Genomic DNA, 13,580 nt, shown 5'->3' with positions numbered 1-13,580 from the left:
ATTCTGCTGCTTTATCCTGCCTCGGGGTGGGGCTCGGGATTTAAGGCCAAAAAAAAAAAAAAAGCTGCTCTGGGGAGCTGTGGGCTGATGCCGAGCGGGGTGATGAAATAATCGTCTTCTCTGTAGTTGGAAACCTATGCAGAGTGGGTCCCTTTCAGTGGGAAGTGACTTTAGTGACACCAGTTTGGAAAGCATGGCTCTCCGGGAGCCGCTGCTGTCCTCTGAGGTGATGATACTAAAGGAGGGCCCATACCTGCCCCTCTGAAGGGAGCCATAGAATCTTCTGTGGTCCCTCTCTCACGTCAGATGGAGGAAGAAATTACAATCTATCTTGTAGGAGGAGAGATGAACGTTTATTGGGAACAACTATCTCTGTGCTGGGCACTGTGCTCTAAGAGCTTTTGCCTACATACTCATTTAAATTTTAGAAACAAGTTTCTGGTCTTCAAAATAAAGTCATTCATGGACTTAAAGAAGTTTAGGGAACTATTATCAAGCCTCAGAAGAGAAGAACATGACCCATCATTCCTTGGTCTATTCTGTTTAACCCCTTGGTGGCTGGAATGAGAAGAGAGACCAGCCAGTTCAGAAAGACCAGGTTGGGGGCCGGGGGAGGGGTGTGTTCTTCCTTCGTGTAAGAGGTGACAAGGGGCTCTGGCATTTAATGGCACCAGGATGCAGTAAGGGGAAGGAGCCAAGCTCTCCGATGGGACTGTACCTCTGGGCAGTCAGTTACAGCCCAGGAAGGGACTCCAGCATCCCTTAGATCTGTGTTCCAGAAAACATCAGACCCAGGGCTGGCATGTTCAGAAGCAGTGTTGGTTATCAGCAGGAGAGGCAGGAGACGTGAAACCCAAAATGGAATCCTTGCTGCTTTCCCTCTGGCAGCATAAGTCAGGGTTGTCCAAGGCCCTGCTCCTCAGGGTCCAGCGGGACCCCAGGATGCTACAGGCTCAAGGGCTTCCTTTGGGGAAGAGCCAGGAATCAACTGAAGCCAGTGGGGCCACTGCACCATCTCCTGGAAGGCCCCCTTGGGGACTGCACCCCTTCTTCCTTAGGCTCATTAACCATCCTTGAGGGTCCCCCCCAAAGGTGAGCACGTAGGGAAAAGCTGCCTGTCTGGTTCCCTGGCACTCAGCACATTATGAGCGTCAAATGTATTTGGAGTAAGTGATGATTCACCTCCTGTTTCCCCTTTAGGACTGATCAGGCAAAACCTGATTTTGCCTCTATGGAAGGGAGCCCCCCCACACTGTGATTTGTCTCAGTCTCCTCCCTCACGGGTGACTCTTGTGCTCATGGGAGCAGTTCAGGTCATCAGACGCGAAGAATGGCATAACCAACCAAAGGAACGGTCCAGAGAAGAGAAAACGACACAGTCAGGTGCACTGAGGCCATGATCTGAGCAAATGGTGAAGGGTGCTCCCCTCGGGACAGGCTGAGATGAAATCTCATTACACAGAATTGCCATCGCTGAGCTGAGGGGAGCTGGGCAGGATGGGTCCTCGGGAGTCAAGGGTAGGGCCATTGCCAACTACAAGGACATATTTACAGCCCAGAAGAGGTGCCACCTTGGGTTTGTCTGAGCACAGGCTGCAGGTGGACCTGAGCAAGGCGGACAAGTTCTGGTTCTTGCGTCACACCCTTGGAATGGAAAAAGGGAGTAAAAATTATAGATAACTTACAATACACATGTGCGCAGGTATTGCAAATATCAAGGGCTGTTCCCCAGAGGAGGGGCTTTTGGGCGGGGCCTGAACACACAACTAGGATCCAGGTGGGTCCCCAGTGGCTAGATGAAGCAGTGCACGAGCCAGGATGGAGCAGAGGATGTTGTTGGCCGATGGGTGTGTCCCAAAACAAAAAGCATTCTCGGAACTGATGCTGGCAAGGTGGATTGACACCGAAAAATAGAAGGCCTTGAATTCCATAGTAGGAAACCTGGCATTTATTTTGTAGAATTAGGGAGTCACAGCAGGCTTTTGAGGAGGAGAAAACTTACATAAAATCTTTCCAAGCCCTTGAATTCACTCCAGTTGCCAGTTGAGTTGTTCAGTTTGGAATAAGGGAAGATGTGAGGTAGAATCAGGAAGGAAGTGAGCCAGAAAGAATGAGTGATTTCAGAGTCTAGGATGTCCATGGGGTCAGAGGGAGGACAAGTCTTATGTTCTTTGCTCTTCTCTGGGAGGGAAAAAAAATTGTAGTAATGTTCCAGGACACTGGATGGACCAGTATTTCTTGGGAAACAAAGACAAGGTGAGGCTTTTTCTCCATCAGTAAGTGGAAGGTGATGGTATATGTTAAAACTAGAATCTTTCTATAGAATGTAATGTGAAAAGATGTATGTTCGAATTTGGAGTATTTTATCCTGCTTCCCTAATTATTTTGGTGTTCCTTGTGGGCTCGTTCTCCTTGGTGGGTCAGGCTGAAGAATGTGGTAAGATAAAATCTGAGATGGGGCATAAAAGAGGGCATTTGTTCTTCCGTATATAGAACGTGGTGTTGGCATTAATTAATGGGCTACCATGACCCATTTAAGAAGCCCTTGGATGTAACCTCTGAGCTACCCATCTAATTGGTTCCTGGTAGACCAGAAACTGAAGTGTTTAAAATGTCATTGAAGCAATTACTTCAGGTTATAGACAGATGTTTTCACTCTCCTCAACACTGACATCTTTCCCCAAGCAGACTATCACAATTACTGTTTGACCGTTGGTATGACTGTCAAGCTGTTCAAAAGGGACAGAGAGAAGTGGAATGTGGGGAGATCCACCTACTTCCTGTCCGGGAGGAGAAAATACTAATATGCTTTGGAAACAATGCAGAATACTGATTTTCTAAATGTGTATTCATGAGTAGGGGTCACTCTATGGATTAGTTTTCTCCTGCTGCTGTAACAGATTGCCTGGATGGCTCAACACAAGATAATTGTACTGTCATACAGTTCTGGTTGCCAGAAGTCTAGAATGAGTGTCTCTGGGCTAAAAGCAAGGCTTTGGGTGGACTGTATACCTTTTGAAGGCTCTAGCAGACAATGTTTCCTTGCTTTTTCCAGCACCTAAAGATCACATTCCTTGGCTTGTAGTCCCTCCTTTCATTTTTAAAGCCAGCAGAGTCTCATCTCTCTGACCTTTCTTCTATGGTTGCATCTCTCTCCAAGTGACTATAGCTGAGAAGGGTCATCATGTTTCAAGGACTCATGTGATTAGACTGAGCCCACCTGCATAACCTAGGATAATCACTGAATCTCAAGGTCCTTAACTTTAATCACATCTCTAGAGTCTCTTTTGCCATGTAAGATTCCAGCAATTAGGATGTAGATACCTTCTGAGGGGATTGTTGTTTTTTGCCTTTCACACTATGTACTAAACTTTTAAGCATAGGCTGTGGCCCATCCTCTGCATCTTCTTCCCCTCTGCTAAAGCCATCAGTGAGCCGGGGTCTGCCTGGGAGCTGCCTGACAGCTGGCATGGTGATCCAGAGAGCCAGCTCTGAAGCAAGACTGCCTGGGTTCAACACTAGTAATCTCATTATTCAACAGCCCCCTTTGGCCTTGGACAGTTTGCTTTCCCTAAGTATCAGTGGGTTTCTCTCCAAAGGGAGGAGAATAAGAAGCAGATGGCACACAAATTAGGGCCATCTGAGAAGGCTCGAACGCATGAACCATGAGATTATGACCTGAGCCAAAGTCAGATGCTCAGCCGATTGAGCCACCCAGGCGACCCTCTATCAAAAGCATTTTAGACTAATACAGTGATTCAAAAGTAAGTTGAACTAAAAACAGATGAACAAGCATTTCAAGTCGTAGCTAACACAAGGAATCTCAAAACTCCCTTCCTACCACTAAAATGACAGTCTTTTGAACGGGGTGGCAAAAAAGGGAGGGGGGTTCCCCTTTTGAAGACCTCTGAAAATAGTATTTCTGAGTATTTCACTGTGAAGCTTCTTTGGAGCCCACACTTGACTCTGCTGTCCCAATCTTAACTTTCAGAAAGATTCGATGCCTGAATCTTTCTGAAATGTATTAGTCCATGATGAAAGGGAGTAGACTTCTTTTTACCCACTTTTGTAACCATAGAAACTAAACCTGCCTAGCACTTTGTAGGTGCTCAGTAAATGTCTGCTAAGCCAGTAAGTGAAGCAGAGTACATTTAAAAGTTGAGAACAGCAGTGTGCTATGTTTTTGAAAATAAAGATGAGACCTAGCCTGATCTTAGAGAGCACATATGGGACAGAGCATGCTCAGTGAAGCGCACACGTTTTGGATTAAGAAATATGATTATCATTTGCCAGCTCTGATTCCTGCCTCTGGGCTGATAAGATGTGTCCAAAGAGTCATTTTCACTCATTCCCAGACACAGAACAGAAGGGGTCTTTAATTAAATGCAGGAGCTGAAGTGACAGGCATTAGTAGCGAAAAATAGGCAATTGATTGCAAACTCAAGATGAAATGCTTCACTAGAAAAGCCCTTCATGCCTGAGGCATACTTTGTTAAAGTTGTGGTGGAAGTGGGTTTTTTATTATTAATAATAGCAGTGTAGTTTGCCTATTCTTGAAGTTTTTTAATCTTCCACTGAGGAAAAGTTGGAGGAGCTAAATAAATTCGTTCACTAAATAATTAATTTACACAAACAAAACTAATATTGGCTATTTGTCATTTCTATGGAACAGATCAATAAGGAGCAGTGTCAGGGGCGCCTGGGTGGCTCAGTCACTTAAGCATCCAACTTCAGCTCAGGTCATGATCTCATCGTTCGTGGGTTTGAGCCCCGCGTCGGGCTCTGTGCTGACAGCTTAGAGCCTGGAGCCTGCTTCAGATTCTATCTCCCTCTCTCTCTGTCCCTACCCCACTCACACTTTATCTCTCTCTCTCAAAAATGAATAAATGTCAAAAAAAATTTTTTTTTAAAAAGGCGTGGTGTCAGGGCCTCTTTGGATCATGTCTGTATCCGGCTTCTGATACCATTTGTCCAAAACGATTTCTGAAAACATCCCCAGTCCTGCGTAGCGCAGGTGACTACTTGTCACCTCAGCACAGAGAGGCGTGCTGCATGGGGCCTCCTGGCAGATGCGCAGCGTGGAGGATGGGAAGCCAGAGGCCTGATTGGCTGTCCTGTCCTTTTCTTGTGACACAGCTTTGCCTTGGTCAAGTCAAGAGAAGTCTCTTGTATTCTAGAGCTAGAAGTCTCAGTTCAGCAACCAGGCCTATCACTGTAGAGATGAGGGCAGTAAAGTCCAGAGAGGTTAAGTAACTTGTCCAGGGTCAACACAGCCCATCAGTGGAGTTGAGGCTAGCACTTGTCACGGGCCTCAGACCAGTGTTCTTCCCACTGTCCTTCTGTGGCCTCTGTTTGTGAAGAGACGGTTGCTTCTCCTCACTCCTCTCTTCCACCCCACAGCTATTTCCGTGAAAATATAAGTATATACCTTCCCACCTCCCCATTCCCAATGCAGCAGCTGTGATCTACCGGTAGAAGATAAATCCTGCCACGCCTCTGGGGCAAAGAGAGAAAACACAGAGCAGCAGAGCAGTAGAAGTCATTGGACAGAGAAATCCTGAGATGGTTGATAATCTGATTATCTGGATCAATTTCTCTGTTTCCTTCTCTACCCCCTGAGGACTGGGCTGAACTTCCCCTTCAATGCAAACAGTATTAAGTGCCTTGTATCTCAGAAGCATGTCAGAAGACACTGTTTGAAAATAAGATGAATCTTGGGTTTGATAGAGCTTGGGTATTAGAGTCAGGAAGACTTGGATAAGGATTTGGGCTTTGCCACTAACCAGCTGCCCTTGGATAAATCACTTAACCTCTCTCAGCCTCAATTTCAACATATTTACTAAGTAGCTTTTAAGACTGAGAAATACATTAGATAATTTATTTAAAATAATAGCGAGGACAGTGTTGATCATATGTAGGTGTTCTTCAGGTGTTCTGAAAACACATGCCATTATAATTTATATAAGCTCCTGAGAGCCGACTTTTGAATTTTTGGTACATCTGCGCTCTTAGAATTTCACCAGAAGCCATGACCAAAAAAAAAAAAATCAGAAGCAGTATCATTAGCTGATGTTGCAGTGGGCCGTGCTCTGGAATCCATCTCAGCTATCACAGATTTTCCTGACACACAGAATGAGCTACATAGGAGTATAAGGTCCTAAGAATTTTTAAGCAAATGGTGGGTGATGTAATTGGAATTTCTGGATTCTTTAAAAGCATTGGATTTTAGGATACCCCATCTCCAGGACTCATTGATTCTTATTATTAAGTATTTATGTGGCCTCAGCAATTTTTGAGAGGTGCATTTATTTTAGAGCCCTGTTGTACCAGTAGGCTATAGCCACAATTTTCCTGCATAGCAAACCACCCAAACTCAAGGGCATACAACAATAAGCTCATGGGTGTGCAGGTCCACTGAAGTTTGACCTGTCTAGCTATGTGTTTTGGGTCCCTTCTGCTCCAGATGTGTCTCACCCTCCTTGGAACACCTATCTGATACAGGAGCGCAAGAGAAAAGGGTGAGCATGACCATGCAGGTGCATTAAAACCCTCTGCTCACCTCGTGTTCAAGGTCTTCCCATTAGCCAGGCAAGTTACATGGCCAAGCCCGAAAGTCAAGGGGCAGACTCCCTGCTCACCATGATGAGGCCAGGGCAAGGACTTGGGTATATATTCATACTATGGAAGAGTCATGAAGTGGGGACCAATGAACATCCCCGCACACATCTGATGTTGTAAACTGTTGCTGCAATGTAATTCCCTTTCTGGTCAATTAAAGGGGTTATCCATTTGATCTAGCTGTAACCTCTGATAAATAATATACCTCTTGGTACATTGTAAGCCTACATGAGAAGATGGGTCTTCTTTAATAAATACATCCTTTTAAGATTCATGGTGTAAAGCAATGACCAACAAATTGTGGAGGCTTCCTCTGCATACTCAGTCTTTAAATACAGCCCACGTCAGCAGAGATTGGAAATTACTATCATCTAATGACAAGTCAGGTGTTTAACTGAATTGAAATGTTGGCTTCCCTCCAGTTCCCAATGATTTTGAGTCCATTTTATTAAAAGCATTAATGTAACTGATACTTCTGGCTTCAGATAGCACACTAGATCAAAAGCATAGATTACTTTGAAAATATGACCATTTTTTCCTAGGACTAACTCTTCTTGGCTATCAGTAAGGAATATTCAGACTACTCTGAATCATTGGGTTGAGTTTAGAGAGAGCAAGGCAAGGCACTAGTTGAGACTATCAACATGAATGTGGATGAACATTTTTCTTATACTGTCGTTTAATAGGTCTTCAGAGAATAACCTTTATTCTTAGCATGATATATTCATCTACTCCCTAAAGGGCCAGGAGCTTAAGATGCTTTCTCATTATCAGTACTTCTCAGGAAAACCCAGAAATATCCAGAGGAAAATGGTCTGCCCAGTTTGCTGCTTTTAAGGGAATCTTATAGGGTGGCAGAGCAGCCCAAGGGTAAGAAGCCTGAGCTCTGAGATCCACAAATAGGTAGCTGTGTGACCTTGGGAAGACTGTTTAACTTCTGTGGCAGTCATTGACACTGTTCATAGATGGTCCATTCCCCTCCCCTCTTGGCACCATGAAGACTGAAACCCTGGCTCCTCTGTGGTTAGGTGGTGCCATGTAACTAGTTCTGGCCAAAGAATTCTGAGCAAAGGTGTTCTATGTAACTTCTTGCCTATAACATTTAATAACCAATACAAGGTTCTCCAGAATTCTTTCCGTCCCTTAGCACAATGATGGTCAGCATTCAAGATGGTAGCTGTTCCATCAGCCTGATAAGTACAATAGTAAGAGTCCTCCTGATGACCTGTGATAGACTTGAGCCATGAGAGAAAAATAAACATGGTTGTACTGAGCCATTGGGATTTTGACAGTTCTTTGTTACAATAACTTAATTTGTTACAATCTACCCTGGTTGATATACCTCACTAAATCTTTTTATCTGAAAAATGAGGATAACAGTGAGATCGAGATTATTAAGCAATCATGAATATTAAATAGGATAATGTTGTATGATACTTAGAATAATACCTAGCACATAATAAATTCTTAATATATTTTAGCTATTGTATATCATTATTAAGTTATTCCATATCCTAACCTAGTTATTTATTTCTAACAAGCTATTTATTTCTATCAAATAAGTTGCCATGCAATTGCTAGTATGTTAGACTAGATGGGCTACAGTTTTAAATCTCTAGACTTAAAATTTTGTGTATCTTTTATAGAAGCACTCTGAGATTCCACGATGCTGTATCACAGATACTCTGTTGCTTAGGGAAACAAGATGTGTAACAAAACTAAACATCATCTTCTCTACTATTCCAGCTGCTCCCTACCCCCAACTCCTCAAACAATAAGATCTATGTCCTTGTCACAGAGTGTTCCATATCCTATTCTGAAGCTTTCTGCCCAGGAAATTACATCTGACTTGTAAATTCTTAGCTACAAATTGGTTTCCCAATTTAGGCACCTAAATCCTTAGTGGTCCATCTCCTCTCTCTGTTCTGGTTTCAATATATGTATAAAGTAACTTGTTTTAGTAATAAAATCTCACTGACTACAAGCCACAACCCACCATGGTCTTTCTTTTGACAGTGTGGTCTTATTTAGTCCAAAAGAAAAGGATTCTGTCCTCATTCCACTTTAGTCCTGGCTTAAGGTGATCACCCTCACACTACCACAAACAACCACTGACACCTGTCCTCCAACTTTTCTGGATCAGAATTTTCCAGGTCTTCATCTTTTCCTCTGTGTGACTCTGGCTGGATCCGACACTGGTCCCAAAGACCAGATGCTTCATATTGTTAAGGCCATGTATAAGTCCAATTTGGGAAAGAGGAGGAGTTTCACTGCATACATATTGAATTACACTCATATTTCTCCCTCCTTAACTTTTTGATCTCAGAGTCTGTTCTTATAGACCACATTTTATGCTCTTGTATGTAACCTCATGGCCTCATCCCATCCCCAGTACTTGGTTCATTGCAGATCCTGCTACTATGTTTATTGACTGCATAGGTGGAGGCTATTTTTTTATGTCTATTGTTGGCATTCATGTTCATACATGTTCATTATGGCTGTTAATAAAGGTATCATTTATCATTACTTTGTGGGAGAACATGACACTTCTTTATTCTCTTTCAGATTGAAGACATCATCACAAAGATGCAAGATGACAAGACAGGCGGTGTGCCCATCAGAACAGTCAAGAGCTTCCTCTCCAAAATTCCCAGTGTCGTAACAGGTAAATTTTCTCCTTACAAGGTGTCGGTGGCAATAGGAAAAGGCCACTGAAGAGTTGTGTAGTGTTGATTGTGACCTGGGGTGTGTCTGAAGATTTGTGAATAGTAAAGATGATACATCCAATGTGCTACTTAGACAAAGTTGAGTTCTGGTCATGGTTTTCCAGGAGAAGCTGCTCTTCGCCAATGATTAAAGATGGTCTTGCCATGACCACCCTTCTATGTATAGGTTGAGGCTTCTGGAAAGAAGCTTATTAATGAACTGGATAGCCCATCAGCAATTTGGCCTATGAGATGTACAGAAGCACAGGTATATTAAAGAAATCATTTTAGTTTTAAACAAGCTTTAAAAAAGTCTTATGTTCAAATTCTACAAAATGCTTTTATTTTTAAGTTTTTCAACTGACTGTACTTGAACTCTTGGAAGAAGTGGTTTTAAAATATTTTTTCTGCATTACTTTGGGGATTTGGTGTGTTTTGCATGCTTGGACATTTCTTCAAAAATTAATTATGAAGCATGTCAAACACATGGGTATAGTTTCAAGAATACTCTAATAGGCCACATGCACCTACCATCCTTCTTCCTAAGTAACATATTATCAATATCTTAGTGCCCCTTATGGGCCTAGTGGATGACATCTGCCTCCCTTCTGGCAACAGGTAACCTCTACCTACTTTTATCCTAATCAGTTTGCTGCTTTTCTTCGTAATTCCACCACATAGACTTGTGTCATACTGAAACAAATAACTAAATAAAGATAAAATTTTAGATAGTTCTCTCATTATCAAAATTTACCTATTTGCTTTCCAAATTTTGGGAACCAAAAGGACTCAGTTTCTAGTACATATTTATAAAATAACTGAAATAAAAAATACTGATAATACCAAGGGCTGATGAGGCTATGGAGCAACTGGAACTCTCACACATTGCTGGTGGGAAGGTAAAAACTCAGCTGCTCTGGAAGTTTCTTATCATGTTAAACAAACACTTACCTTATGACCCAGCAATCCCACTCCTTGGTATTTATGCAGGAGAAACAAAAACATGCATTCTGATGAAAATTTCTTAAGTATTTATACTAACTTCATTTATGATCTCCAAAGCCCAGGCACAACCAAATGTCTTTCGATGGGTGAATAAAGAAACCAACTGTGGCACATCCACATTCATCAATAAAAAGGAGTGAACTGTTGATAGATGCACCAACTTAGATGAACCTCAAAAATCTTAGATAAAGTTATTTAGTCCAGTCTCAAAGGATTACATCCTATATGGTTCCATTTGCATGACATTCTTAAAAAGTCCAAAACTATAGTGACAGAGAACAGGTAGATCAGTAGTTGCCAAGGACTAAGAGCTGGGAGAGCATATGACTATAAAAGGATCACACAAAGGAATTTTATAAAGTTACAGTGGAACTATTCTGTATCCTGATTGTGGTGACATTAATCTCTACATAGGTCAAAATTCATAGAACAGCACACACACAGCCCATACACACACACACACACACACACGAATTGGTATTTGTATGTTACCTTAAAAAATTAATACACTCAACTGAGGTACCTATAAGTATCATACTTCATTATTCAGAGTGTCACTGTTTGAACTCAGGTACCAAATAGATCTGGATAGTGAAAGATGATTGTATTGATAGTAGGCTCTAATTTTGAAAGTTTTATAAATGGAAATATAATATTGGCTATGATCCATTATTTTTTCATACACTTCTGGATTTTGCTTGATAAAATGTTGAGGATTTTTAATCTATTTTCATGAGAAGATGAGTTAATTGCTTTTCTCACTTACCCTTCTTGCTGCTTTGGGTATCAAATTTATGCCAGATTCCTAAGATGAGTCATGGAGTTTATTTCTTTTGTTGATATTATATTGTTCTCTGAAAAATGTTTTTCTCTTCAATCTAGATTTTAGGTGTTTACTTCAATTATTTTGTTTTTTTTTTAATTTCTTGAAGTTCCATCTGCTTCTTTTTCCAATATATTTGGTCATTCATTCCACGCATATTTATTGGGTGTTTGCTCATGTCTAAACATTGCTGAACAGTGGGCATTTAGAAATAAATGAAACAGATAAAATTTTCTGTCCTCATGGAATTTTAGACTGTAGTGGATAAGACAACAAAATAAATAAGAAAAATTTGCAGAATTTTAGATAATGATAAAGGTCAAAGAGAAAAATAAAGTATGAAAGGTGAATGGTAGAGTCACAACTTTGAAACAGGTGGCCAAAGAAGGATTTCCTGCAAAGGTAACATTTGAGTAAAGATGGAAGAGAGGTGAAGGATTGAGTCATATGGATATTGAGGGAAAGAGCATTCCAGAAAGCAAGTGCTAAGTTGCCAACGTAAGTATGTTCTGGCGTACAGAGGAACTAAGAAGAGGGACCCAGAGTAGAGTGAAAAAATAAAGGGTGATAGGGATGAAGTCAAAGTGATAATGGTAACCTAGATCTTGCAACCTCTTTGTCACTATAAGACCACTGGAAAACTTTAAACATGAGCTGTCATGCTCTGACACAAGATCATTATATTGCATTCTTCATACTCTGAGGAGTCAGGAAGCTGTGGCAAAGTGGTACTCAGACCGGGCTATCAGCATGGGAGATGTGTGAAGTGATCAGATCCCAGTTCAAGTCTGAGGGCAGAATAGATGATAGTTGGAGAAAGATTGGTTGTGGAATACAAGAGAAAGAAAAAACCAATGATGACTCTGCACTTTTGGTTTCAAGCAATTAGAAAAATGGAGTTGCCATTAATTTCAATGAGGAAGATGGTGAGTAGGGAAGGGGGGTTGTTTCTTTGTTTAGCTGAAGTGTAAGAAATCAAAAGGTCCATTTTAGACCTGCTAAGTTTTAGGGACCTAGACATTCAACTGGAGATGACAAGGAGGCACTTGGGTGTGTGGATCTAGATTTTAAGGGAGAGTCAGAACTGGGGACATAAATCATCAGAATATAAGTGACACTTAAAGCCATGGGATTAATGACCTCATACCAAGGGATTGACTGTAAACAGAAAACAGTCCAAGTCCTACAACCTGGTATACTCTCACATATGGAGGTTATGAAGAGATAAAGAATCAGCAAAAGAAAGTGAGAAGGAGCAGCTGGAGACAGCAAGGAAAATCAGAAGGACATGGTTTCTTGGAAGCCAAATTTTCTAGAAGGTGCTTCAGGGAAGAATAGAGTATTCTACTGTGCCAAAAACTGCTGATAATCATGTAAGATAAGGACTGAGAATCAACCAATGAATTTAGCAACAATTGAATTCAACTGCTGACCTTGATAAGTGCATATTCCATGAAGCATTTGGCAGGGGAGAATGGCAAAAAGCCTTCTTGGAGTGAGTTCAAGTCAGAATAGGAGGAGAAATATTTGAGATAGTGAGTATAATTAATCTTTGAAGGAGTTCTCCTTAAAAGGAAGAAATGCAGTAGGATCTAGGGAAGTGAATGAAGTCAGGACATGTAGGTTTTTAAATAATATGAAAGTGACAGTTTGCTTGTATGATTAATGGCAGTGACTCAGTAGGGAGAGAAAAATGCGGCAGGAGATAGAGACAAATTTCAAGGAGTGATATCATTGAGTAGCAAGAGATTGAATCTAATGCAAGCTAGTTGGGGTAGCTCTAGCTAGAAACATGTACAATTCATTCATAGGAAGAGAAGCAGAGACACAGTGGATGAACAGAGATGGTGGTAAGCATGGTGGTATGGGTTGTGGGGAGCTGGTAGCAGTTTTCTTTTCACTGCTTCTAATTTCTTAGTAACATGGAAAGGAAAGAAGGTGGAGATGTTAGGCTTGAGAAGAGATAAGAAGCTATGCAGTAGTCTTCTAGAGGTCTAAAGAGATTGACTGGACTAAGGAAATAGAGTTTTGAACATGAGGCAGCAATAAGGACCCTCTTGAGATTATTAATATTTATGGACTTAAAGAGAGGCAATTCTTTCTCCAGACACATTTAGCTCTCTGGATTTGGACACATATCAGGTAGAAAGGTGGACTTAATTAAGGCTATCGCAAGTATGAGAGTATGATAAATCAAGAGAGAGGCAAGAGAGTAACTGAAATGATTGACCATTAAATTTTAACTGAGCAAGGATGGAAGTGAAACCTGAGATGGGCAAGGAACAGTGGAGAGCAGTGATGACCATAAACTGTAGGTATAGTGGAAAAGGAGTTTTGGAGTTGAAGGCCAAAGTAAGAGAGCTGAAAATGTAGGAGATGGTGATTGGATAGCAGAATTTTTTTAAAGGGGATTCTTCTAAGTTTTTAAA

The 13,580-nt window shown here is 41.4% G+C and overlaps 1 protein-coding gene across 5 annotated transcripts in view; it reads left to right on the top strand.

Moving 5' to 3' along the window:
- RGS6 (regulator of G protein signaling 6) overlaps positions 1–13,580 on the top strand; it is a 594,402-nt gene that overhangs the window by 404,737 nt on the left and 176,085 nt on the right. For all 5 annotated transcript variants that reach the window (XM_077750704.1, XM_077750703.1, XM_077750707.1 and 2 more), the window contains exon 3: positions 9,184–9,283. In XM_077750704.1, coding sequence (XP_077606830.1) covers positions 9,184–9,283 — 100 coding nt within the window. The remainder of the gene's footprint in view (positions 1–9,183; positions 9,284–13,580) is intronic.

Source organism: Crocuta crocuta, unplaced genomic scaffold, assembly GCF_008692635.1.
Source record: "Crocuta crocuta isolate KB4526 unplaced genomic scaffold, BGI_CrCroc_1.0 scaffold186, whole genome shotgun sequence".
NCBI lineage: Eukaryota > Metazoa > Chordata > Mammalia > Carnivora > Hyaenidae > Crocuta > Crocuta crocuta.
The sequence above is the reverse complement of the archived record's forward strand: the minus strand, read 5'-3'. Positions and strand labels throughout refer to the sequence as shown.